A 23,563-nucleotide genomic window follows, 5' to 3' on the forward strand; every position below is an offset into this window, starting at 1 on the left:
AATCCTTATACAGAACATACTGAAATATTTACTTATGAAATAACAGGAAGCTGAGATTCACCTCAAATTCATAAGAAAGGGAAAGAAGTGAACGGGGGTGTACAGATGAAAAAATACTGGCTATGAGGTTTTTGAAACTGGGCTGTATGTTCTTTTATATAGGATTGAAATTCTCCATAATAAAGTTAAAAACAACAAACAAAAAAAAACCCTCTCTATCTCACTTGTGACAAAATTCTTCCAAAGGGTCGACTTTACTCCAATTTGTCCTCATTCTCACTTCAACCTGCTCCAACCTTCTCTGCCTACACCCATCACCCTCTCTCTATTGCCTGTCAGTTACCAGGAGTTTCATGTCACTGAATCCCTTGATCTGTTCTAAGTCTTCAATACAGGTGATCATTTCCTTCTCCTGGATATTCTTTCCTTGTTCAATTTCCAGAACATCGCCCTCTGTTGTTTTTTTCTCTACTTTGCATGTTTTCATCTAATCTCTTGCCACTGAAATGTTGAAGTGTTCCAGAATTCAGTTCTTGGTCCTTCTCTCTTGTCTATACACACTTCCTCAAAGACTACATCCAGACTCCTATGTTTAAATGTCATTTCCATGCTTATGACTCCCAATTGTGGAAACTCTAGCCTCGACCTCTTTCCTGTACTTCACACTTGTATCCATTGTCCACTTGGAACCTGCACTAGTGTTTTTTAAACCATCTGTTGTAAACACTAGTTTGTCCCCATTCCATTGCAGATCAGTATTTTGATTTTAAAAAACCCAAACTTTATTCAAAAACAATTAAATGCTGCCAATATCATCAAATTGCTATACAAGTTTTTAAATGTTTAATTTTACTTCTTGTATTTGCTTCATCCAGAAGACATAACAAAACAGTTTAAGGAAGGATCTCTCTTGGAGCAGGACTGAGCTAAGAAGCCTCTCAGGTCAAAATACCCAAAACTGAATTCCCATCTTCCACCCGAAACCTGCTTCAATTTCTGTCTTCCCTATCTGGGCAGAAGGCAACCCTTCCAGTATCAGAAACAAAAAAACCTTGGAGGAATCCTTGTTCTTTCGTTGTCAGCTCACATTCAATCCTTCAGGAAATCCTTTTAGCTCCACCTTCAAGCAAAACCGCTTTTCAACCCTATGCTGTCTAGTTGGGTTTGTGCCACCATCGTGTTCAGCCTGGATTACTCCAGTTAAACCTCTAAACCGGTTCTTTGTTTCTATCTTGCATCAGTCCCCATCTCTAAACAGTCTGTCAACTCACCTGCCAGAGAGCTCCTTTAAACACCCTTAAGTGAGATCAGTTTTACTCCCTGGCTCCAAACTCTTCCCTAGATCCTCATTTTATTCAGTAATAAGCAAATTCTTACGATGATCTACACTGCCCTAACTGATCCACCTTATTACCTCTCTGCCCCTCTCTGCGAATACTCTTTCAGGAAAAATAAAGTCATGAAAAGTGCTGACTGAAATGGGCAGGAGCCGAGTATACAGCAAGCGAACAGAAATCACGATTCTCCTAAGTGCTTTCCCGACGCATCTCCTGGCCCAGAAATTCCGCTTCCTGCCCACCCAGCACCACTAAATCCACCGAAGCCACCGACTTCCTTCTGCCAGTGTAAAGAGTTGCGTCAAATCACAAGAGCTGGAGCTCACCTGGGGCGCCCTAGAGAAACTCGACATTTTCACCGCTTGCAGGACCGTTCTCTTCCCTGGGTCACGGCCAGGCCTCACCACTAATGGCCCGGCGGGAAACATACAAAGGCAAGTATAACAGTTCCTAGGCCAGCCAGCCGTCGTCAGTTTCTCTGCTTTTCCTGGGTCTCCTCGAATCTTCCCACGGCAGAATTTTCGTCCTGAGAGGAGGAGAAAATGCACTTATTGAGAGAATAACCCAAAGAACCCGCCGGCTGGAAAAGCTGAGGCAAAGAGACCGAGCGCACACAATTTCCAGCCGACCTAAATTTGGTGAGAGGAAACCGGAAGTGCAGAAGCTGCGCGCGACTATTTGGATGTGGAAGCCGGGACCTGATATAGGAGCTCGGCTGTAAGGAGATGGATCGGTACCTGCTTCTTGTGATCTGGGGGGAAGCCAAAGTCCCGTCGGCAGCGGGTGGGCAAGTGGATCCCGGGCCTGGGAAGTCGTCCGCGGAGGATGCCGAGAAGCAGCCGAGTAAGCAGGGCTGGGAAAGAGCGGGAACCGCTTTCGGCGAGGGGAAGAAATTTTAAGTTTGAGATCACGTTCTGCAGGGGAGGGAGGAGGGACTATTTCGAGTTGTCCAGAGAATCTGAGACTCTATGGAATCGGCCCAATAAGGGCGAAAAATGTCATGATCTTCGTGGAGAAATAGGGACACATTTGTGGATGCACAGTTCCAGCGCTCAGAAGTTCTTGGCACAGTGTAAATTTAACTGAATAATTCTCTGTACCTTCGGAATGGACTGTCTTCTTGTTGGAAATATATGCATTCAGTAGGCGATTCCGCCAACAATATGTTCCAAATGCAGGTAATACAGAAAGGAACAAGATGGAAAAGAATCTTACCCACGTAGAATCTACATCCTAATGGGAGGAGGTATCCTACATATAAACTAAGCTAAAAAACAAATGGTAAATTTAAAACAATTGTGACTTTGAGATTGCACTCCTTTTTGGTGTTTCTGTCTGTAATCCGCATTGCATTTTATTTGTTTGTTTGATTTGATTGAGCAGGCATCTTGAGCAAATGTATGTGGTTGTGTATAGAGTATTGTGACAGAGTTTCCCTTCTCTGCTTGAAAGTATTCTGTGGGGGGTTGGAATATTTATCTGGCTAGCATGTATAAACCGGGAGGCTTTCAGGTATTCTCTGTTTGCATTCTCTGTGTGTAGCTCTTTTATGTACAACATGTTGTTCCGAGAGTCTCTGGTAGTGAAATTGGAATAAGCCTAGATTATGTAACTCTTGCGCCCAATGAGTTCGTTTGCCTTTTCTTTTTCAGATTTAACAGCAGCAAATGTTTATCATCTCCTGAAAAGAAGCATTAGTGTTTCAATGAATCCAGAAGACAGTACTTTTCCTGGTAAGTAGAACCTAAACCCCCCTTTTTCTCTGGCACTACATTTGTGTTGGAAATAAATTTAATTTGGTCACTTACAAGTATGAAAGATACTTGTTGACTATGCACAAGGCACTGGGATAGGGAGGGAAGTAAGGAAATACAACACCTGGAAAAGATGATATTCTTCCTTCCTGCTGCTTGAATGTCATTAAGTTGTATGAAAATTATTATTTTAATAATTAATAATATAATTTTCATACAATTTAATGACATTCAATTATTCTGGGTTCCCAGTTTGACTTTTGTTCCTTTTGTGGTATTTCCTTGCCCATCTTTTTTTTTTTAATATAATTTATTGTCAAATTGGTTTCCATACAACACCTAGTGCTCATCCCAACAAGTGCCATTTTCCATGCCCGTCACCCAATTTCCCCTCTCACCCCCAATCCACCCTTAATTTGTTCTCAATATTTAAGAGTCTCTTGTGGTTTGCCTACCTCCCTCTCTGTAACTTTTTTTTTTCTCTTCCACTCCCCCATGGTCCTCTGTTAAGTTTCTCCAGATTCACATACGAGTGAAAACATATGGTATCTGTCCTTCTCTGCCTGACTTATTTCATTTAGCATAACACCCTCGAGTTCCATCCACGTTGCTACAAATGGCCAGATTTCATTCTTTCTCATTGCCATGTATAGATAATCTATACTCCATTGTATAGATAAACCACATCTTCTTGATCCATTCGTTAGTAGACATTTAGGCTCTTTCCATGATTTGGCTATTGTTGACAGTGCTGCTATGAACATTGGGGTACATGTGCCCCTATGCATCATCACTCCGGTATCCCTTAGGTAAATTCCTAGCAGTGCTCTTGCTGGGTCATAGGGGAGTTCTGTTGTTAATTTTCCTTGCCCATCTTTAGCTCTATATAAAATAGGGTAATGTGGTATTATAAGGAGGATTTATGATTTTGTCCTGAGTACAAATACATTATTGGTGCTCTTACACATTTCTTACCACTTTTTCCACCCTTACCTCTTGATTCTCTTAAAAGCACTTCCTAATTGTTAAACACAGTGATCTTTTCTCCATTCTTATCTTTTTCAGAGTATATAACTTAAAAAAAATTTTTTTTAATGTGTTTTTAAATTTAGTTTTGAGAGACAGAGAGAGATAGCATGAACAGGGGAGGGTCAGAGGGAGAGGGAGACACAGAATCCGAAGCAGGTTCCAGGCTCTGAGTGTCAGCACAGAGCCCAATGCGGGGCTCAAACCCACGAACTGTGAGATCACGACCTGAGCTGAAGCCTGATGCTCAACCGACTGAGCCAGCCAGGCGCCCCACAGTATATAACTTTTTTGACTACCCTTTGCTTTCTACAAATTTATTCTCCTTTGGTTTCTATTGGCATTATACAAATCCATCTACTTATTTTTTTTAATAGTTCTCTTTTACTTCATTTTCTTGGCCTCTGAGAGTGTATTTCAAAGGCTCAGAAAAAGGAGATAACCAAAACAGACCAAGTTAAGAGCTGAAGGAAGTTTCTGGAGATGCTCAGGGTAGAGTGCCCGTCTGGTAAATGTTCATGCTGCCCTAGTCTGTTTGCCAAATAGTGGTAGCACTCATTAATTATTCAGGTTGGTATAATTTAAGTCAGTACTACTGCTATTGTGAGAAAGATTTTCTTTCACTTGTGCCTTGAAAGTATACATGAAAGAACTAGTGGGAGCATTTTAGGAATTCTTGGGATAACTTTTGCTCCCTGTTTGGGTGGTTAGAAGTTTCTTATCGAATGGGCACCTGGGTGGCTCAGTCTGTTGAGCATCCAACTTCAGCTCAGGTCATGATCTCAGTTCCTAAGTCCACTTTGGATCGTCTGTCTCCCTCTTTCTCTGCACCTCCCTCCCCGTTCGCTCTCAAAAATACATAGATATTTTAAAATAAAGTTTCTTATCCAAGCAGCCTTTGTTTGCCCGGTAATGTGGAACTATGTAAATGACCACAACCGGAAGCCATGCAAAGCAATCCCAATATAAAATCAATGGGAAAAATCTCAATTGTTCCATGACGTTTTTTTAACAAAACATCAAAAACTCTCTTACTGAGAGTTATACAGGTAGAGGAAATGGAAAAAAAAAAAAAGAAAAACCAGCCAATAAAACAAATGTTTATTTCTGCAATTTAAAGCATTAAAAACATTGAGAATTAAAGTGTTCCTAAAAGAGTTAGGGAGAGGGAGGGAGGCAAATCATGAGAGACTCTTGAATACTGAAAACAAACTGAGGGCTGAAGAGGGAGGGGGAAAGGGGAAGGGGGGTGATGGTTATGGAGGATGGCACTTGTGGGGAAGAGCACTGGGTGTTCTATGGAAACCAACTTGGCAATAAACTATTTAAAAAAATAAAAGATAAAGTGTTTCTCATATTTATTTATTTTGTGAAAATCTTATCAAGAGTAGTGTGAACAGTGCTTGCCACCTTGTCATTCTATAACTTAGGTCATAGAGTGAGCACCCCTTCCGTGTCTTGGTGAATTGTCTTATCCCTAAGTTTGTATCAGCTTGCAGTGTTTTATTCTTTGCTTTTTATGTTGTGAAATAACTCTGAGCTCCTTTAATGCAAAGGTATTTGCCAGCATCAGTTTTCTCTGAGACCTCTTATCTTATTTTGTCACATTTCTTTCATGGCAGCTATTTTTAGAATCCATTTGCATTAGATTTGAATGTTACTTTCAGTGTTAATCACTTTTTGCTTATTTGCTGTGCTTTCATCTTTTTTCCCCCTTGGCCAATTTCCTCTTACTGTTACCCATTTTTGTAAAATATGTGGATTCCTCACTAGGAGACAAGAAGGAAGCACAATTACGTATTTGTCATCTATTCATATGAACTGAATAACAGAGGTGCAGTGACCAATCAGCAAAAAACTTTGAAAAGTAGTAATGTGATTGGTCACTGATCATGACACACATCTTTTGTTTATGCAGTGATTTGCGATCTGAGAAGCTAGCAGTGAAGTTTTACTTTTTGCAGTTGCAGTTAATTAACGAACCATGGTAACTGGAGTTTGAACCCTGTTTTGGGGGAACAGGTGTTACTTATCTGCATATCAGAACCATGCACAGCGAGAACTGCTTGGATTGAATTTCTTACCCTGTGAGCATTATTGCTTTCAGTAATATGGCAATTCTGAGAAACTGGAAGTACAATATGATTATAATTGAGATAAGGCTGGAGAGAGAGGCATAGCTATGTGGAGGACTTTGTAAACATGTCAGGGTTCTTGGACTTTCTTTCATATTGATAATTAGCCATTAAAGGCTTTAATGAAGGAAGAGACCTGGTCACATCTCTGTTGATGAAGCATTCTGGCTACAGTATAGTGGACAAGTTGGGGGAAAGTATAGTATAAGGGGGCTGCTGCAGAAGACCAGCTAAGAAAGAGGAAAGGCAGCCAAGGTAGAGGAAAATGGATCCGAAGGAAATTATGGAGGTAGAATCCAACTGACTTAGTGTTGCATTGGTGTGATTTAGGAGAAGGGTAGTGTGAGAAAGCAATCAAGAATGACATTAGATTTCTGGCTTGGGTATGGTATAGTTGGCGGAATTTAGCAATATAGGAGAATTAGATTTTGAGACATGATTGATGAGGGACCATAGGCAAGCTGAGTGAGAGCCCAGCACAAGCTAGCACAGCACCCCCCACCCAAGTGGGATTAAGTGTAATATTCCTTAGGTACTCCTGGCTGCCCAAGAACAAAGGAAAGGACAGAAAACAAATGGTTAAACTGATAGAGTCTTGGTTAGTTTACAAATGTCTTAGTAATATTACAAGAAAAAGACAATCTTATCAATAGCCTAATCTCCAGGAACTCCCTACCATCTTAATGAAAAGGCTTTGCTAGAGGGAAAAACAACCTGAGCTTGACTATAGGGAGGCCTCCAGTAATCTGCATATGGAAATCCCTTCAAGAAACTTCCTCTTGACTTTGTCTCCTCCAACTCCATGGTATATAAGTAGTCACTCTTCACAACTCCAGTGCACCTCTTTCTGCCCATGGGTCCTGTCTCCATGCTTTAATAAAATCACCTTTTTGCACCAAGAGACATCTTTGAGGATTCTTTCTTGGCTTTTGGCTCTGAAGCCCACTGTCATCCCCAAAAACCTCATTATTATGACATGTTCAAAAGAACAAGTATTTAGTTGCCCTGTAAGATGTCAAAGGGAAAATGTTTTATGAAAGTTGAATACATGTGTCCAGAACTAAAAAGTAAAGTAAGGCTGAAGATACAGATTATAGAATCATCAATATGTAGATATCAGTCCAAGCCATGAGTAAGGATGGGTTGTTTACGGATAGTGAGAAGAGCAGAAAATCTTGAACTGAATTCCAATATTGAAAGGAACTGAGCACCAGTTTTTAAAAGCATGAGAAGTAAGTAGCTGGAAAGATCGATTCCACAGAAACCAACTGTGTTGTCTTTGATTCCTTTTTTATTCCTATGTTGAGAGATCCTTTTTTTTCTTATGGTAAGAGCTGTCAGATTTTTAGTTATTGGTGCCTTTAGCGAATGTAGGTATGGTGAAGTTTTGGGGTGATGGTGGGGTGGTCCAGAGCCAATAGTCAAGAAAGAAAACTTGAAGACATCTTTAGTGAAAAAAGGTGATTTTATTAAGGCATGGGGACAAGACCCATGGGCAGGGAGAGCTGCATGGGGTCATGATGGGTAACATATTCTATACCCTCAGGTTGGGAGGGGGTCAGTAAGTCTCCAAGGAATTTTGGGAAACAAGGTTTCCAGGACCTTGAGGGGTGAGGGAAACACCATTTATTACCTTTTATTAAAACCTTAGTCATGAGACCCTTCAGATGTATATCTGGGGGCCATAAGCTTAGAGTCTGATTGCCAGCATAGATCTTGGGGCAGTTGAAATAAAGGAAGTAGACCTTCAGGGTCCTTGAGGTGTGATAATGTTAAGCTAAGATTCTCTTTTGCCCCCAGTAAAGAGTCATTCTCCAGGTAGCTGAGCTCCTAGAGGGAGGTTCCTCTGCCAATTTCAAGAACTTGTCAATGGGTTATAAGCAGTAAGGGAATTTAATTGTTTCATCTGCCTTAGTTTCCCACATTACCATAGCAAGTACTTAAACCCCTTTCATTTTTTCTTGGGTAGCCAGGAGTGTCCAAGCAGATCACACATATTTCACCTGGTGGGGGGGGGGGGTGCCAGCTTGTATTTTGCCCTCAACTTGCCCCACACTCCCCCATAGTTACAATTGCATGTTGGAAACACAACATTTTGAAATGGCTTTAGAGAGGAGTAGAAAATTGATGAGGCTATATAGTTTTATCTCCTCTCTCTCTCTCTCTCTCTCTCTCTCTCTCTCTCTGGCCAGGCTGAACCAGACCTTCGTGATCTTTGAAGAGGGAAGTAGAGCTCTTAAAATCACTTACCCAGTTTTGCGTGGCTCATTAATAATTGAGTAGATGTTGGGGGTTTTTTCTTGGTAGATTTTAGTGTTTGAAAGGATAATTAAAATAGTATGGATTTTGAATTGCGACAAAAGTATTTATTGTGAGTGAATTTTTTTGCTCTTTGGGCAGATTATTCTGTTTAAATTCTTAGAGATTTTTAAAAGATGCATGTTATATATATGTATATGTATATACACACATATATCTTGAAGAACTATACAATATAATAAAAATCATATAATTCTCTAAGTGTAGATACTGTGGCATCTGCCTATTTATGATATGCCTTTCTCCTAACAAAGCCTGATTTTGTTTTCAAGCGTGTTCAGTAGGCGGCATTCCTGGTTCCAAGAAGTGGTTCTTTGCAGTCCAGGCAATTTATGGGTTTTATCAGGTAATAGACACGAAAAACATTGGCATTGGTGAATGTCTTTGTCACTATAACTAATTTCAGGAACCCATTTGTTAATGCAATCTTTTGATATATTAGTTTTGCAGTTCTCACTGGGAAGAGATACATTTTGGTACGGAAAAAGATGAAATTGAAGATGTTCTTCAAACAAATATCGAAGAATGTTTGAGTGCTGAGTGTTTTGAGGAAGAAGATAGTAATAGCAGAGAATCATTATCTTTGGCTGAGTATGCTTATATGCTTTCTATAATATCATTAAAATGTTTAACATTAGACAGCATTTCGGCCACAAGAGTGAAAATAAGATTTTTTAGCAGCCATAGGAAAAAAATTTTAGTTAATTGAAATTTTCAACTCTATTTTGGGAGACAGGCAATTTGGACCTTTTATTTGAATAAAACTTTATTTATTTATTTATTTTTACTTTTAAAAAAAATAGTTTATTGTCAAATTGGTTTCTATACAACACCCAGTGCTCTTCCCCACAAGCGCCCCCCCTCCATGACCACCACCTCCCTTCCCCCTCCCTCTCCCCCTTCAACCCTCAGTTCCGTTTTCAGTATTCAGTAGTCTCTCAAGTTTTGCATCCCTCTCTCTCCCCAACTCTCTTTCCCCCTTCCCCTCCCCTTGGTCCTCCATTAGGTTTCTCCTGTTCTCCTGTTAGACCTATGCGTGCAAACGTATGGTTTCTGTCCTTCTCCGCCTTACTTATTTCGCTTAGCATGACACCCTTGAGGTCCAACCACTTTGCTACAAATGGCCATATTTCATTCTTTCTCATTGCCATGTAATACTCCATTGTATGTATATACCACATCTTCTTGATCCATGTGATGGACAAGGGGAATGAATAAAACTTTAAAGTGGAAAAATTGGTATCTGAAAATGTTTAGCTTCTTAAGCTTACACAATTACAGAAATCATAAAAAGTGACATTCTAATTAATATGTCACTTTCTTAAAGATGAATTCTGTCTGTTTATGAATTTTAAGAGCATGAAGAGAAACTTGAATTTAATGGAGCGCCTGGGTGGCTCAGTTGGTTTAATGTCCAACTCTTGATTTTGGCTCAGGTCATGATCTCATAGTTCGTGAGTTTGAGTCCTGATAAATCTGCTTGGGATTCTTTCTCTCCCTCCCAGTCCCTCTTTCTCTGACCTTTTCCCACTCATGCTCCCTTGTGTGCGCATGCACTCTCTCTCTCAAAATAAAATAATAATCATTTAAAATAATAAAGTAATTGAACTGTTAAAAAAATTTCCCATTATCAAACTCTAGGCTAGTATGACTTCACCAAATAATTTTCCCAAATATATAAGGAAGAAATAGCATCCATTTTAGATAAATTCTTTCAGAGATGAAAAGAGGGAAAACATAATTCATTTGTAGATGCTAGCATGATCTTGGTTCTCTTTCTCTCTTCTCAATGTAAATAAACTTTTAAAAAAGGAAACTTGAATTTAAGGTTAATAACTGGCATTCAAACTCAAATTATGATTATTATTTTGCTATTTGAGGTTAATACATGATTTATCCAATTTATGTATATCTTGAAAATTCAGACACCTGAAAAATGCATATAGTTTCTGAGGATTATGTAGATGATTAGGTTCACTTTTAGGTTTTTTGAATTGTGGTATAATATATAAGTTGGTTCAGGTGATATAAGTTGTGATTATTTTTCCTCTTCATGAAATGTCCCATCTTTGACTCATAATTAATACCTTTCATTTTAGTCTTTCATAATAGTTCATTACAAAAACCTACTTTTGTTTACTATAGTAATCATATATTATAATACTTCTATAAATTACTACACACTTTAAATTTCTACTTCCTGCTTTTAAATTGTATTTGTTTGTACTGATTAATGAAAGGAGATATTGTAGAACCAAAGAAAGGATATCAAACCAGGGCTCCGTAGAGGTAGTTTCCATTTCCATGACTGTGGGCCAGTCAACTTCATTTCTCTGGCCCTTTACTTTCTAGTCTATAACGTGTTGAGATCCTTTTAGGTGATTTCTAAGGTGCTTTGTATTTCTAGCCTTAGAGTTCTTATCCCATGTTCTCCACCATTATTAAAAGATAAGGAGTGTAAAAGTAATTATTTCTAGTAAGAGACCTAAGAATTATTTCCACAAGAGGGAGCTTGAAAACTATGCTTTACCATAAGATGCTGTAAGTTTTCTAGACCATGGCAGGTTTCTAATTTTATGTTATATAATAACAACAGTGGCAGGTTTAAGCAATTTTATGTTATATAATAAATTTTTGGGACAAAAATTCATCATTTGGATAAAATGAAAAGATTTTGAAGAGTTGGAGGACATTATCGCATTTTCCAGTCAAAACTGTCTTATGCCATTCAGAAAAAATCAATATCCTTCTTCACTAAACACTTAGCAATACTTTACTTTTAGCATTCAGAAAAATGTTTATTAGTTAGGATTTATATTTAAGGTACTGGATATAATTTAGGGAATTTTTTTCCCTTTTTATTGTTTGTTTTTGGGGATGTGACTAACAACTTGGACTTTGTGAACCCTAGCTTCTACACCTACTAGTTATTTGACTGTAGGCAAATTATTTAAAGTAAGGGTAATAATAATATTATAGTAGTGCCACATGGATTATCATGAAGATCAAGTAAGATAATGTATCTAACATACTTAATAGTTCCTGGCACATAGATCCATTTAGTTAATATTAGCTATTATGATTATATGTAATGTGTATGTGTGTGTGTGTGTGTGTTTTCTAACTTATCCTTTTGTTTTAGCCTATATGAAGAATCAGCAGAAAACTTGCATCAGTTGTCTGACAAACTTCCTGCTCCTGGTAATATTTTATGACTACTTTTGGTAATTTACGTCTTATACTCCCTATGAATGAGTGAAGAATTCAGCCTTTATGCTAATGATCTCACTTCGAATTTTGAAATTCAAATGAAAAATAATTCTTTAATTGAAGTTGAAAGCAAACATACTTCACTTCATTAGTAAAGTATATAACTGAGACACTACAGTTGTCTTAATTGTTTTCATTTAGGTAGACAAAAGTTAGATCTTAGAAAATTAAATACCAGTCTCCATTTCCTTATTCAGTCACTACTGAAGAATCTGCTGTATACCATTGTTTTCCACAGTACGTTCTGCAGAATATGAGTCCTAACAATTCCTGTAAAAGGAAGTTCTTTAACCTGGATTATTTTGGCATCATCTTTTAAAGCGTGGGGTCACTGTATGCATTATCCCATAGAAAGTTCCACAGTGAAAGAAGCCCTTCACTCAGCATTTGTTTACAGAGCCCATTTTTTACAATAATGAAAAGTATATCTTATCCAATACTGTATAATGCTATTTTGAAAGCTCTAGTCTGTCTGAAATTTATCTCTCTTTGTGTCAGGTAGCTGGCATCTAAAGCCTGGTACAATTTGGCACCTATAAATGCTTTTGAAGAGCTTTCCGTGAATAATTTTCATTGCTGGAAGTCATTTATTAAGCAGACATTTGTTGAATCTGTCACAGGTCATGTACTGTACTAGGAGCTGAGTATGTAATGGATGAGTAAAACACATGTGATGACCACGAAGGACTTGATAGCTCACAGCCTGATCCTTATATTCAAGATCCTATTTTAGTGCAAAGGATTCTATGTGGGAAATAACTGAATACACAGATGAATAAATATATCAGTTTTTTAAATGAAATGTGTCAAATTCAGAGTATGCATTGAAATATGCATTGCTGTTTTGGCAAAATAGAAAGCTTTCTTTTTTTTTAATTTTTTTTAAAATGTTTTATTTATTTTTGATACAGAGAGAGGCAGAGCATGAGAGGGGGAGGGGCAGAGAGAGAAGGAGACACAGAACTGGAAGCAGGCTCCAGGCTCTGAGCTGTTAGCACAGAGCCCGACGCAGGGCTCAAACCCACGAACGTGAGATCTGACCTGAGCCGAAGTCGGAGGCCTAACCTACTGAGCCACCCAGGCACCCCTAGAAAGCTTTCAATATTGAATTTCTGCTCAGTTTCTGTTTTCTTTATATTTTGTTGGTTTGTTAGTAAATTTATAATTTTATAAAATGTGAAGTTTTATGAAGTTCTACTTTTTTCTTAGGAATCACTAATACTGTCAATGTAATTGAGTTTTCTGGGTGTTCTATTGTCCTATAAAAAGAAGTAATTCATTTGACCATTACAATTTTATATTAATTCATTCCCTTTTGTATAAATTAAGTATAGAAAAATATACTGCAATTGCACAGATTCTTTTTCTCTGTTTCTCTGTTCAGTACAACAATAGCATTGATGATCTTGAGCAATGTGTATAATTAAGCATTGGTACATAATTGGCAACTAATTATGATAGAGTTCATTGTTTTCTGTTGTGTTAGCTATTTCAAGATAACATGGCTTTAAATCAAATGATGAACATTTAGAAATTTTGAACTTGTAAAAATGTGATTGTTTTGAAGAATTTCAGAAATTAAACTTAAAATCCTTAACTTCCAAATAGACATAAAATTCATTTGTTACAGCACTATTTTGAGACATTTCTGTTCTTTTTTTTTAAATTATGAAAATGCCTTACTCTCTTTCTAGGTAGGGCAATGATAGATGTAATACTGTTGCCTTCTGACAAAGATCCTCCCAAGTTGAAAGACTGTTTACCCACTATAGGAGCATTGAAGCATTTGAAGGAATGGTATTCAGCAAAAATTACTATAGCAGGAAATAATTGTGTAACGTAAGCTTCTTTGTCATATTTGGTTGCCCTCTCCGTAGTCTGTTTTTACAATTAACATGCTATCCTATTTTTAATAACTTGTTACTTGAAGATTTTTTTAATGTGATAAGATAGTTTTATAACCTTTATGTTATTAGAGGCTTATTGAAAAGATCTGAATTTTTCTTATTTCATATTTAATATTCCTGAGATAGTTAAGTTTTTAGTAAGTGTCATCAATGCTGTTTTATAACCACTAGTGAGCATTAATTATCTGAACACACTGTGTGCTTTTTAATGGGCTTGTATTGTCCATTGAGCACCATGATGAATACCATAGTACTCTGGATTTGAAATTTTGTATTTGGTTTTTTGTTCTATTTGCAGTGTAGAAATAGACATATACTGTTTGATTTATGATATTTTAGTAAGGATCAATTGTATATTACTGGTTGATCCTTAAGTACTCCATTGGATTTATTAACTTCGTGATTTTCTTCATTTAACAAATGTTTACTGAGCACTAACTTTATGCCAAGCACAACAATAGATGCTGCTGAGTTAAAAAGGTGATATTTGATCTTGTTCATTGAAATACAAGTAGTAACGCTGATAGTCACGATAGTCTGTGATAAGTACTATTCTGGACTTCCATACAAGCTGTATGGGTAAAGATTAAGAGTAGTTCTCCCTTTGAACATAAAGGACTAATATTAAATCTGTATATGTGTGTATATATATATATATATATATATATGTATATGTACATATATATCCAACACATTTAAACCAATATTAAATGGATATGTGATAGAGACTCTCTCAGAGCCTGACTTAAGGAATGTTCTATAATACTAGTAAAAGCAATGGTAGAAACTTTGCATTTTTGCCTGTTAAAATTGTAGTTAACCATAACCATTAAATCTAAGATATAAAACCCCAGATTTAACTATCATAATCTTTTATTTATAGAAGCTGTCAGAAAATTGCAGAATACCTTTCTGCTAATGTCATATCTTTGGAAGATCTCAAAAATGTTATTGACTCAAAGGAATTATGGAGGGGAAAGATTCAGATATGGGAAAGAAAGGTGAGTGGATTTCTCAGTTATCACAGTTTACAAAGCAGCGCTTTCAACTTTATTTACAACACAGATAGTTTAAATGAATGAAAATGTACCTGATAAATATAGATGTTCTAGAACAGCAACATCTGAGAAGAATTTTCTGTGGTAATGGAAATATTCTTCCTAGCTTTACATTGCTACTGAGCACTTTATATGTGACTACTTCAGCCAAAACATAGAATTGTTAACTTTAATTAACTTAAATAGTCACCATGGTTATGTTTTGGACACACCAGTTCTCGAATCTACATTCTTTCTTTAAAAACAGAATTTGACATTAGTTGAGTTCATGTTATCTATCCAAGTCGCCTAATTTCAGTGCACGTATAAGACCACATTCTCTGACCTAGGACAGCACGTTAAATGATCACTGATCTCTACTCACCAGCTCTCTGATTTTGAACTCCTTTTTGTAACCTTTCAAGATCCCCTGTTTCTCAACTACAAGATGAGACGATTAGATTAGATCAGTCCCTCTAATCTTAAATTTCTATGAAACTCCAATTCTCTTTTGACATCTCTTACAGTGAATGAATGTATTTGGTGGCTTTTAGAAGTTGTGTCCTTGTTAAAATAAATATATTTCTAGTATTGTATATATTGTTAAATATAGGCAAAACTAAAACAAGCAAGTTTCTTAATGTTTGTTCAGGGAAGTATGGGAACATCTTTATTGAAATAAAGGTTTATTGCACTAGTTACTAGATTATTTTTTCCTTTTCAATTCACACTTAATTATGGCTTAATAAAACTTCTGGCAAGAAAATAGGTATTGATGTGATTGGATCCTTCTTGCTGATTTATATGCTGCCTCAACCATACCTTGGCAAAGTTAAACCTACAAGTAAATCTCTGCAATTGATTTTAACATAAATGAGCCACACAGCCAACTGGAAGAGTGCAAGATACAATTAGCTACGAGAATTGTTTTTGTGTCCTTTTTTTGAAACTGCATGTTTGCATACAGACAAATAATGGCAGGGTTCTTTTCATGCAATTCTTTTATTGTTTTATGAATAGGAAATTAAATGTTCATACTCCACAGGATGCATTTACAACTTGAAATCACTTGCTTTGGTGGAGAATAGCTTTTAGTTTAGGTGCATTGTAGCGACTAAAGGCGTAGATTCTAAAGTTAGATTGTCGGCATTCAAATCCCTACTCTCTTGCTAATTTTGTGTGACCTACTGGGCAATATTTAGCCATTTGGTGACACAGTTGTCTTCATCTGTACGATCAGTTTAATAATAGTTCCTACCTCATAGATTTTTATGAAGGTTAGATTATGTAAAGTACAAAGTAACCACTCATTAAATGTTAGCTATCATTTTTACTATTACTGTTAACACCTTTACTCTTACTACTTCTGTAGGAATTGATTTTTTCATCAACTTATTTTAAAAGCGAACTACGTGTGAGGCATTGTCCCAAGGATTTGTGGTAAATAAGACAGATAGGCTTGAGTTTTGCAGAGCTTACAGACTGGTAGGAAGCCAATACTGAACAAGTATATGTAATGGAGGTGGTCTGGCTCTGCGGTCGCACAGAATGGCCTTAGTATACTCGTGTAGGCTGGCGTAGGGCCAATGAGCGCCTTTCATGGAAAGATCCGTGTGTAAGTTGCAGTAGGAAGGATGTGTTCATAAATGGAAGAACCACATTTTGAGCTGAGGAATCAAATATATTTATGTGTGGTTTTCTTCTTAACTTTTACATTGCATTGGGATGCATTGATCTTTATAACTTTATTCATGATGTTTGTACCTGTGTTCTCTTGGTTTCTTTTCAGTTTGGATCTGAAATTAGTTTTCCTGAATTTTGTTTAAAGGGAGTCACACCTAAGAATTTTAGTGCATCTACTTTAAATCCTTGCAGTCTTGCCAAAAAGACAATACCATCAAAGGATAAGAATATTTTACCAAAGGTAATCTAGCTTTAATTCATTTTGCAATCATCCATTCATGCATAGTTTTGTTCTTATAAGATATCTTTGAATCTTGAAATTCACATTCCTAGTATATGTGCTTTATGCTTGCTTGCATAATTTTTATTAAAACTATAATTAAGTGCTTAAATTACACCAAGTTGTTAGCACTGAATGTTGGCAAAACTATCATTACTTTAAGTTATTTTTAAAATGAAATGATCCTGCCTGTAAATCAATATAGGCCTGAAACTTCTTTTGGTTAGGACTTTGGTATGAGACCTTTAAGACTCAGTTCAGAGGGAGTATGGTACACTGGAAAAAGAATAGGCCTTGATGTTGGGTCGACGTGGGTTTGAAACCTGGCTCTGTTACCTATAAGGGGTTATAACCTGGGTAGATTGATTAACTCAGTTGTGAAATGGAGACAATAAAGACACTTACCTTACAAAGTTATTACAAAGGTTAAATGAGGTCAGGGATTATAGTACCTGACATTTGTTTCTTTGACAGTTTAAGAAGTATTAGCTTGGGGCACCTGGGTGGCTTAGTCGGTTAAGCCTCCGGCTTCGGCTCAGGTCAGATCTCACATTCGTGGGTTCGAGCCCCGCGTCAGGCTCTGTGCTGACACTAGCTCAGAGCCTGGAGCCTGCTTCAGATTCTGTGTCTCCTTCTCTCTCTTCCCCTCCCCCTCTCATGCTCTGTCTCTCTCTGTATCAAAAATAAATAAAATATTAAAAAAAAAGTATTAGCTTGTGTCCCATATCTCCATAGATTTATTCTTAAAATGTAGGTAATTATAAAATATAACAATTTTAGAAGGTTTTTTGTATTGAAAAGTAATACAAAAGATATGTTTATGTAGAAACATTTTAGAAATTCACTTTGAAAGACCCAATTCAAGAATGTGCAAAAGAATAGTCATGAGATTTCAATGATGTCAGATCGATGGGTAATATTTTCTGATCAGAAGGTAGTATAAAAGAGGCATATTTCTGATGAGAACACATTTCCCAGTATTTGTTCAGAATTGCTTACTTTAAGTTACCTCCCATGGCCATCTTTCACAGAAATGTTAATAGTCTTTTCTGTATATTATAGGTTGATTACCTCAGTGTTTCTTCTTTGTAGCACACCATTCAAATACGAATAATGTATTTAAATTTTGCTGCTATTGATGGAAATCTTAGGGTAAAACCTCTTCAATAAATGTCTCTCTGTTTCTCTCTCACTCTCACACTCCCCACATGCACACACACACACACACACACACACACACACACACATATACATATACACACTGTAAGTGTATGTGTGTGTCTTTATGTGTATATATATATATATGCACAATTGTATATGGTGAAATTATTCAGCTTTCTGCAAGTTTGAAACTTTACATAGTCTCCTCAAGATATGCTTGCTTTTCTTTGCCCTTCTTATGGCATACTCTAGCCTCAACTCCTAAAATACCTGTCCTCCTTCACTCTCAGGCTCTGCCCAAAGAGATACTGTACTTTCATTTCTCCAAGTGGAGCTATCTGTGTTAACTAGGACTTCTGGCTTCACTAGTTCTCTTAATTTCTCTAGAATTTTGTTCAAGGATCTTACTTTATTTTATTTTATTAACCTCAGCATACTGCTCAATCTAAATTCATCCCTTAGAATCTTCTCTCTTGCAGACCCTCTAAATTTGTTTCTTCAACATCCTAGCCTCTTGGGTCATCTGTCTGTCTTGCTGAAAATAAACACAACAAGTTGAGAACTCCTGTCTTCTGTTGCTTCCCTCTTTTTAGACTCATTTTCCCTCTGTTAAAACTCTTTGGTTGCTAAGAAATCTGTATTTCTGTCTCTACTCTGAGAGGTTGAATTAGAACGGAAGAAACTCTTGTCTGCTATAGAGGATCTGATGTTTGGCTTGCATAATGTCTAAATACTTGCTTTTAGACATCCATTTTGAAGTGTTAAGTCCTAATTGCTAATTTATTCACTTTTATTTTATTTATAGAATTTAAAGTATTACACTCTTATTTCTTCCCTAGGTTTTCCATTATTATGGCCCTGCTTTAGAATTTGTGCAGATAATACAATTATCAGATATGCCCTCCTGCTATATGTCGGACATTGAATTTGAGTTGTATCCTTTTATTTATGTATTCATTTCAGATTATATTTGCTGTGTCACATAGAATGTTTCCTTCACTTTTAGATATTGGACCATGCCGGGTTTTTTCTTTAATAATATTCAGTGTATTTTTCATTGCCCTTGTTTTAAGAGATATTCTACAACTTTGAAAAACAAAAAGTCCTCCTTCAAGTACTAGATTTATGTTTCTAGAATAGGCAGAAGACTTTCTGGTATTGCTACTCATCGCTAATGGGGTTGGAAGGATGGAGAAATGTTAGGAATCTGTGGAGAAAAACAGAGTAACTTCTATACTCTTGACATGTTCAGATGTTTCTCTTGTCTGTGGCAGGAGGGGTATATAAGCACCAGTCCACCGTATCTTTGTATGTATATTAGAGTAAATATAAATGCTATGTCATATATCGGCAAATATTCAACATATTGTAGACTTTCTTTTAAGAAAAGGATTTTTAGAAATACATCTAAGAACAGAACACTTTGATAACAAGAAGCTGTTGCCTGGAAATGTAGCATTAGCATGTTGTTCTTAAATTTTTGTGCAGAAACTACAGTTTTTACACATCTCTTTTTCTGATAGAGTGTAGGAATGCTCTTTGTAGAAGCATTATTTCTTGGTATATTTTCAGAATTCGAAAAATAATTTTCCTTAAGGAAAGGAGTAATTGTGAATTCTTACAGCTAAATTTTTAATAAATCAACTTAAGCACCTTGTGAATTAGAGACTCCAACTTGTTTTAGGGAGTTGAAGTGTTTCTCAGTACCATTCTGTATCATTTCTTTAACTTTAATGCAGAGGGTTGACGAAAAACAATACGAAACAAAACTCCCTGCTGCTGTTGGAGCAGATTTCTTCTTTGCATGGCAAGGTATGGTGTGTGTTTTTTTTCTTTTTTAACTTAATGTGTAAGGATGTGCAAGAAAAGGGAAGATGGCCACCCCCTGAGTGGCTCAGTTGGTTAAGTGTATGACTCTTGGTTTTGGTTCGGGTCATGATCCCAGCATCATAGGATCGAGCTCCACATTGGGCCTTGCACTGAGCGTGGAGTCTGTGTGGGATTCTCTCTTTCTCTCCCTCTGTCCCTCTCCCCCTCTTGGTCTCTTTCTCTCTCTCTAAGATATTTTAAAAAAGAAAAAAAGAAAGAATAAAGGAGAATGTAGTTTGTTAATTTGTTTTTGCACAATGATTTTGCTTCTAGGATATAACATGATTTTGGTCCTAATAGATATTAAAATACTTAGGACTTCCCATAATAATACCAAAGTCCTCTGCAGACACAAAATGATGTTTTGTTTTTAGAAGAGATTTTCAAAAATAAGCTTCATGACTGGTAATTGTGTTAGTTTTAAAATTTGAGAACATGTTAGATTATTGTTAACCTACTCCTTCAACATGTGATTTCAGTTAGGTGAGAAGATACTCATACACTTGCATTATCTTTTTCATGATAGGACAGGTGGGTGGAAGTGAGGAAAACTGAATTATATGTACGTTTTCAGTTTTTCTTAATTCTAGTGATGTTTATAAGATTTGTGGCTATATTGTAATTATTTATTTATAGGTATATGTATATATTAAAGTCATCTATTTAAAGTTAACTACAGTTTTGGGGGCACCTGTCAGTTGAGCGTCTAACTTTGGTTCAGATCATGATCTTGCAGTTCATGAGTTCATGCCCCATGTCAGGCTCTGACCTGGAGCCTGCTTCAGATTCTGTGTCTCCTTCTCTCTCTGCCCCTCCCCTGCTTGCGTTCTGTCTTTCTCTCACACAAATAAATAAACATTAAAAAAATTTTTCTAAGCCAACTACAGTTTTTAATGGGAAAAACTAAAAGTTTGCTTTTCTTTCTGGTTATTTGTTTAACTACTGTGTTTCTATGAAAACAGTTTTTGATGCACAGAATATTCATTGGCAATATTTACATAAATTAACTGTTTTAACAACAAGCTATTTCAAACAATTCTGCATGGAGAAAAATGATTATTATAATTATAGTTTCCCTACGGCACTATAATCAAATATTGGTTATATCCCTTAGAAAATTGATATGGTAACAGAAATATGATTTTGGCCTTAAGATGCTTGACTGCAGCAGTAATTTCAAATTTTGACTTGCAGCCTCTTTTTTCCATGAAATTAAGATATTGAGTAGTGCCCCAAAGTATTATTAGATGAAGTTGCCTTTGAAGAAACAGCCTGAAGTGTAATATTAGCCTGTGTTTTCATCCTCTAAAGAATACCTAATGTGCTAAATTTTATATTTTAAAACTTATCTTTTCTTATTTATCCTATTATGTGCTAGACACTGGTAGATATTAGGGATCTCGTGATGGATTGCACAGGTGAAGACTATCCTCATGGAACTTATGCTTTGATAGGAAAAATAGAAAGTAAATCCGAACAACTATGAAGAAAATAAGCTGACTGCAGTAGAGTAATAGGGTGGAGGACCTACTTTTAACATCTCTACAAAAATATGCACACGGAAAGCTTGTAAAGGGGCATGGTAAAAAACGAAAAAGAAAAAGGAAAGTACGAAGAATAAAAGAACATCTTCCTTTTTTTTTTAACAGAGAGAGCATGAGAGGGGGGTGGGGTGGAGGAGGGGCAGAGGGAAAGAGAAAGAACCTTAAGCAGGCTCTGCGCTCGGTGTGGAGGCCAGCGCAGGGTTCCATCCCCCAGCCCTGGGATCATGACAAAAGTGAAAGTCAGATGCTCAGCCAACTGAGCCACCCAAGTACCCCATTTTGGTTTTATTTTAAAAGTAACTAAATAGTTCTCCAGGGCAAGAGTGTGTACTTTAGAAAACTTGGGTTTAAGGGGCGCCTGGGTGGCTTGGTAGGTTAAGCATCCGACTTCGGCTCAGGTCACCATCTCACCGTTTGTGGGTTCGAGCCTGGCGTTGGGCTCTGTGATGACAGCTAGGTTCGAGCCCCGTGTCGGGCTCTGTGCTGACAGCTAGCCCAGAGCCTAGAGCCTGTCTTTGGATTTTGTGTCTCCCTCTCTCTCTGACCCTCCCCTGCCACACTGTCTCTCTCTGTCTCTCTCTGTCTCTCAAAAATAAATAAAACACTAAAAAGAAAAAAAAAAGAAAACTTGGGTTTAAGTCCTAGCTCTGCCACTCACTGGCTTATAACTTTTTAAATTGTAAACTAAATAATCCCTGTTTTACCTATTTGAAAAGTAATGAAAACCAAATTGGAATATATTCTATAAGCTGTAAAGTATGACATAAATGATGGTTGCTGACTAATTTTTATGGTTTAAAAATTTTTTTTAATGTTTATTTACTTTTGGAGAGAGACAAAGAGACAGAGGGGTGAGCAGGGGAGGGTCAGAGAGAGAGGGAGACACAAAATCCAAAGACAGGCTCCAGGCTCTGGGCTAGCAGTACAGAGCCATCATGATGCAGGGCTCCAACCCACAGACTGTGAGATCATGATCTGAGCTGAAATCTGATGCTTAAATGACCATCCACGCACCCCAATTTTTATGGTCTTTGAAGTTTATCTGGCCCAAATGATAGACAGGCATATGTGAACTGTGTTCCTGAAAAGCCTATAAGCACCAAATATCCTCTGGATGTTTTAAAGATAAGATGAAATTTTTAGGAATTAGTTTTATAATTTTTCAAGTCAAGGTCAGACACAGACCTATAATTTAACACAGGTAAAAAAAAATCCTTAATCTATCAAGTTATTGAAGATAGGCAACACTAATACTAGAAGCAAATGAAACTATTGATGTTTATATCATGTTTTCAATTTTGTTCTAAATCTGGTATATTAGATTGTCATTTTTATTGCTTTGTGGACAATGACTATAAAATATTATTGGTTATCAGTAAGGGACAAATAAACAACTATAAAATATTATTGTTTATCTGTAAGGGACAAATAAATGATGGAACTTTGTACATATGTTTCTACTTTAATGTAGCAAAAGGGATATTTTTTGGAAACATAATTTAGCTAACAAAGCTCCAAATGTGAAGCACTGTATTTTCCTTTTATATTGGGTCATAATTAGTCTTTTACTTTTTTGAAAAAATTAGTTTTCTTTTGCATGGTCATTCTTTGAAATAATTCTTGTGCTTTATAACTTGGTTTTCATTTATTCATTCAACAGTTTGTATTGGGGTTTGGGGAGAGACTGCCTGCTATGTGCCAGCTGCTTGTTTCAGGCACTGGAGAGAATAAAATGCTTCCCCTCCTTAGGAAGCATTCATAGCACTTAAATTCTAGTGATTTATATGATCTTTAAAATTTTTTAAGTTTATTTATTTATTTGGAGAGAGATTGAGACAGCTCAAGGTGGGAAGGGCAGAGAGAGAGGGGAGGCGGGTGGGGAGAGAGAGAGAGAGAAAATCCCAAGCAGGTTCCACACTGCCACCACAGAGCCTGATGATGTGGAACTCAAACCCATGAAGCCTTAAGATCGTGACCTGAACTGAAACCAAGAGTCAGATGCTTAACCAACTGAGCCATCCAGTCACCGCATAGTGATTTGTATGACCTGTAAGTCAACTTCTGACTTAAAAAAAAAAGTTTGATTAGCCCCAGAATAAAAATAAAACCTTGTATAGTAAAGCTTATGTTATTAGATTAGTTAAAGATCAGAAGATTTTTAGGGAACCATGGTATCTACTAATCATATAGCCAGGAAATATTTTTGTAAGAGGAGAATTTGCAAGGTTGGAAACAGGATTG

At 36.8% G+C, this 23,563-nt stretch overlaps 2 protein-coding genes across 3 annotated transcripts in view; one reads left to right on the plus strand and one right to left on the minus strand.

Annotated features, from left to right (window-relative positions):
* MRPL13 (mitochondrial ribosomal protein L13) overlaps positions 1-1,764 on the minus strand; it is a 45,144-nt gene extending 43,380 nt beyond the window's left edge. Inside the window, exon 1 of one of the 2 annotated variants that reach the window (XM_029923924.1) lies at positions 1,664-1,763. In XM_029923924.1, the coding sequence (XP_029779784.1) occupies positions 1,664-1,690 (27 nt within the window). In that variant the 5' untranslated portion in view covers positions 1,691-1,763. Of the gene's footprint in view, positions 1-1,663 lie in introns of both variants that reach the window. The other variant, XM_029923925.1, reaches the window with a different exon arrangement.
* A 298-nt stretch (positions 1,765-2,062) lies between these two features.
* The window catches only part of MTBP (MDM2 binding protein), a 71,528-nt gene continuing 50,027 nt past the window's right edge, over positions 2,063-23,563 (plus strand). Inside the window, exons 1-10 of the mRNA XM_029923587.1 lie at positions 2,063-2,180; positions 2,990-3,070; positions 8,844-8,917; positions 9,014-9,162; positions 11,714-11,772; positions 13,536-13,680; positions 14,632-14,749; positions 16,575-16,709; positions 18,749-18,843; positions 19,649-19,721. Of these exons, the coding sequence (XP_029779447.1) occupies positions 2,063-2,180; positions 2,990-3,070; positions 8,844-8,917; positions 9,014-9,162; positions 11,714-11,772; positions 13,536-13,680; positions 14,632-14,749; positions 16,575-16,709; positions 18,749-18,843; positions 19,649-19,721 (1,047 nt within the window). The remainder of the gene's footprint in view (positions 2,181-2,989; positions 3,071-8,843; positions 8,918-9,013; positions 9,163-11,713; positions 11,773-13,535; positions 13,681-14,631; positions 14,750-16,574; positions 16,710-18,748; positions 18,844-19,648; positions 19,722-23,563) is intronic.

This window comes from Suricata suricatta, chromosome 15, assembly GCF_006229205.1.
Source record: "Suricata suricatta isolate VVHF042 chromosome 15, meerkat_22Aug2017_6uvM2_HiC, whole genome shotgun sequence".
Lineage (NCBI taxonomy): Eukaryota > Metazoa > Chordata > Mammalia > Carnivora > Herpestidae > Suricata > Suricata suricatta.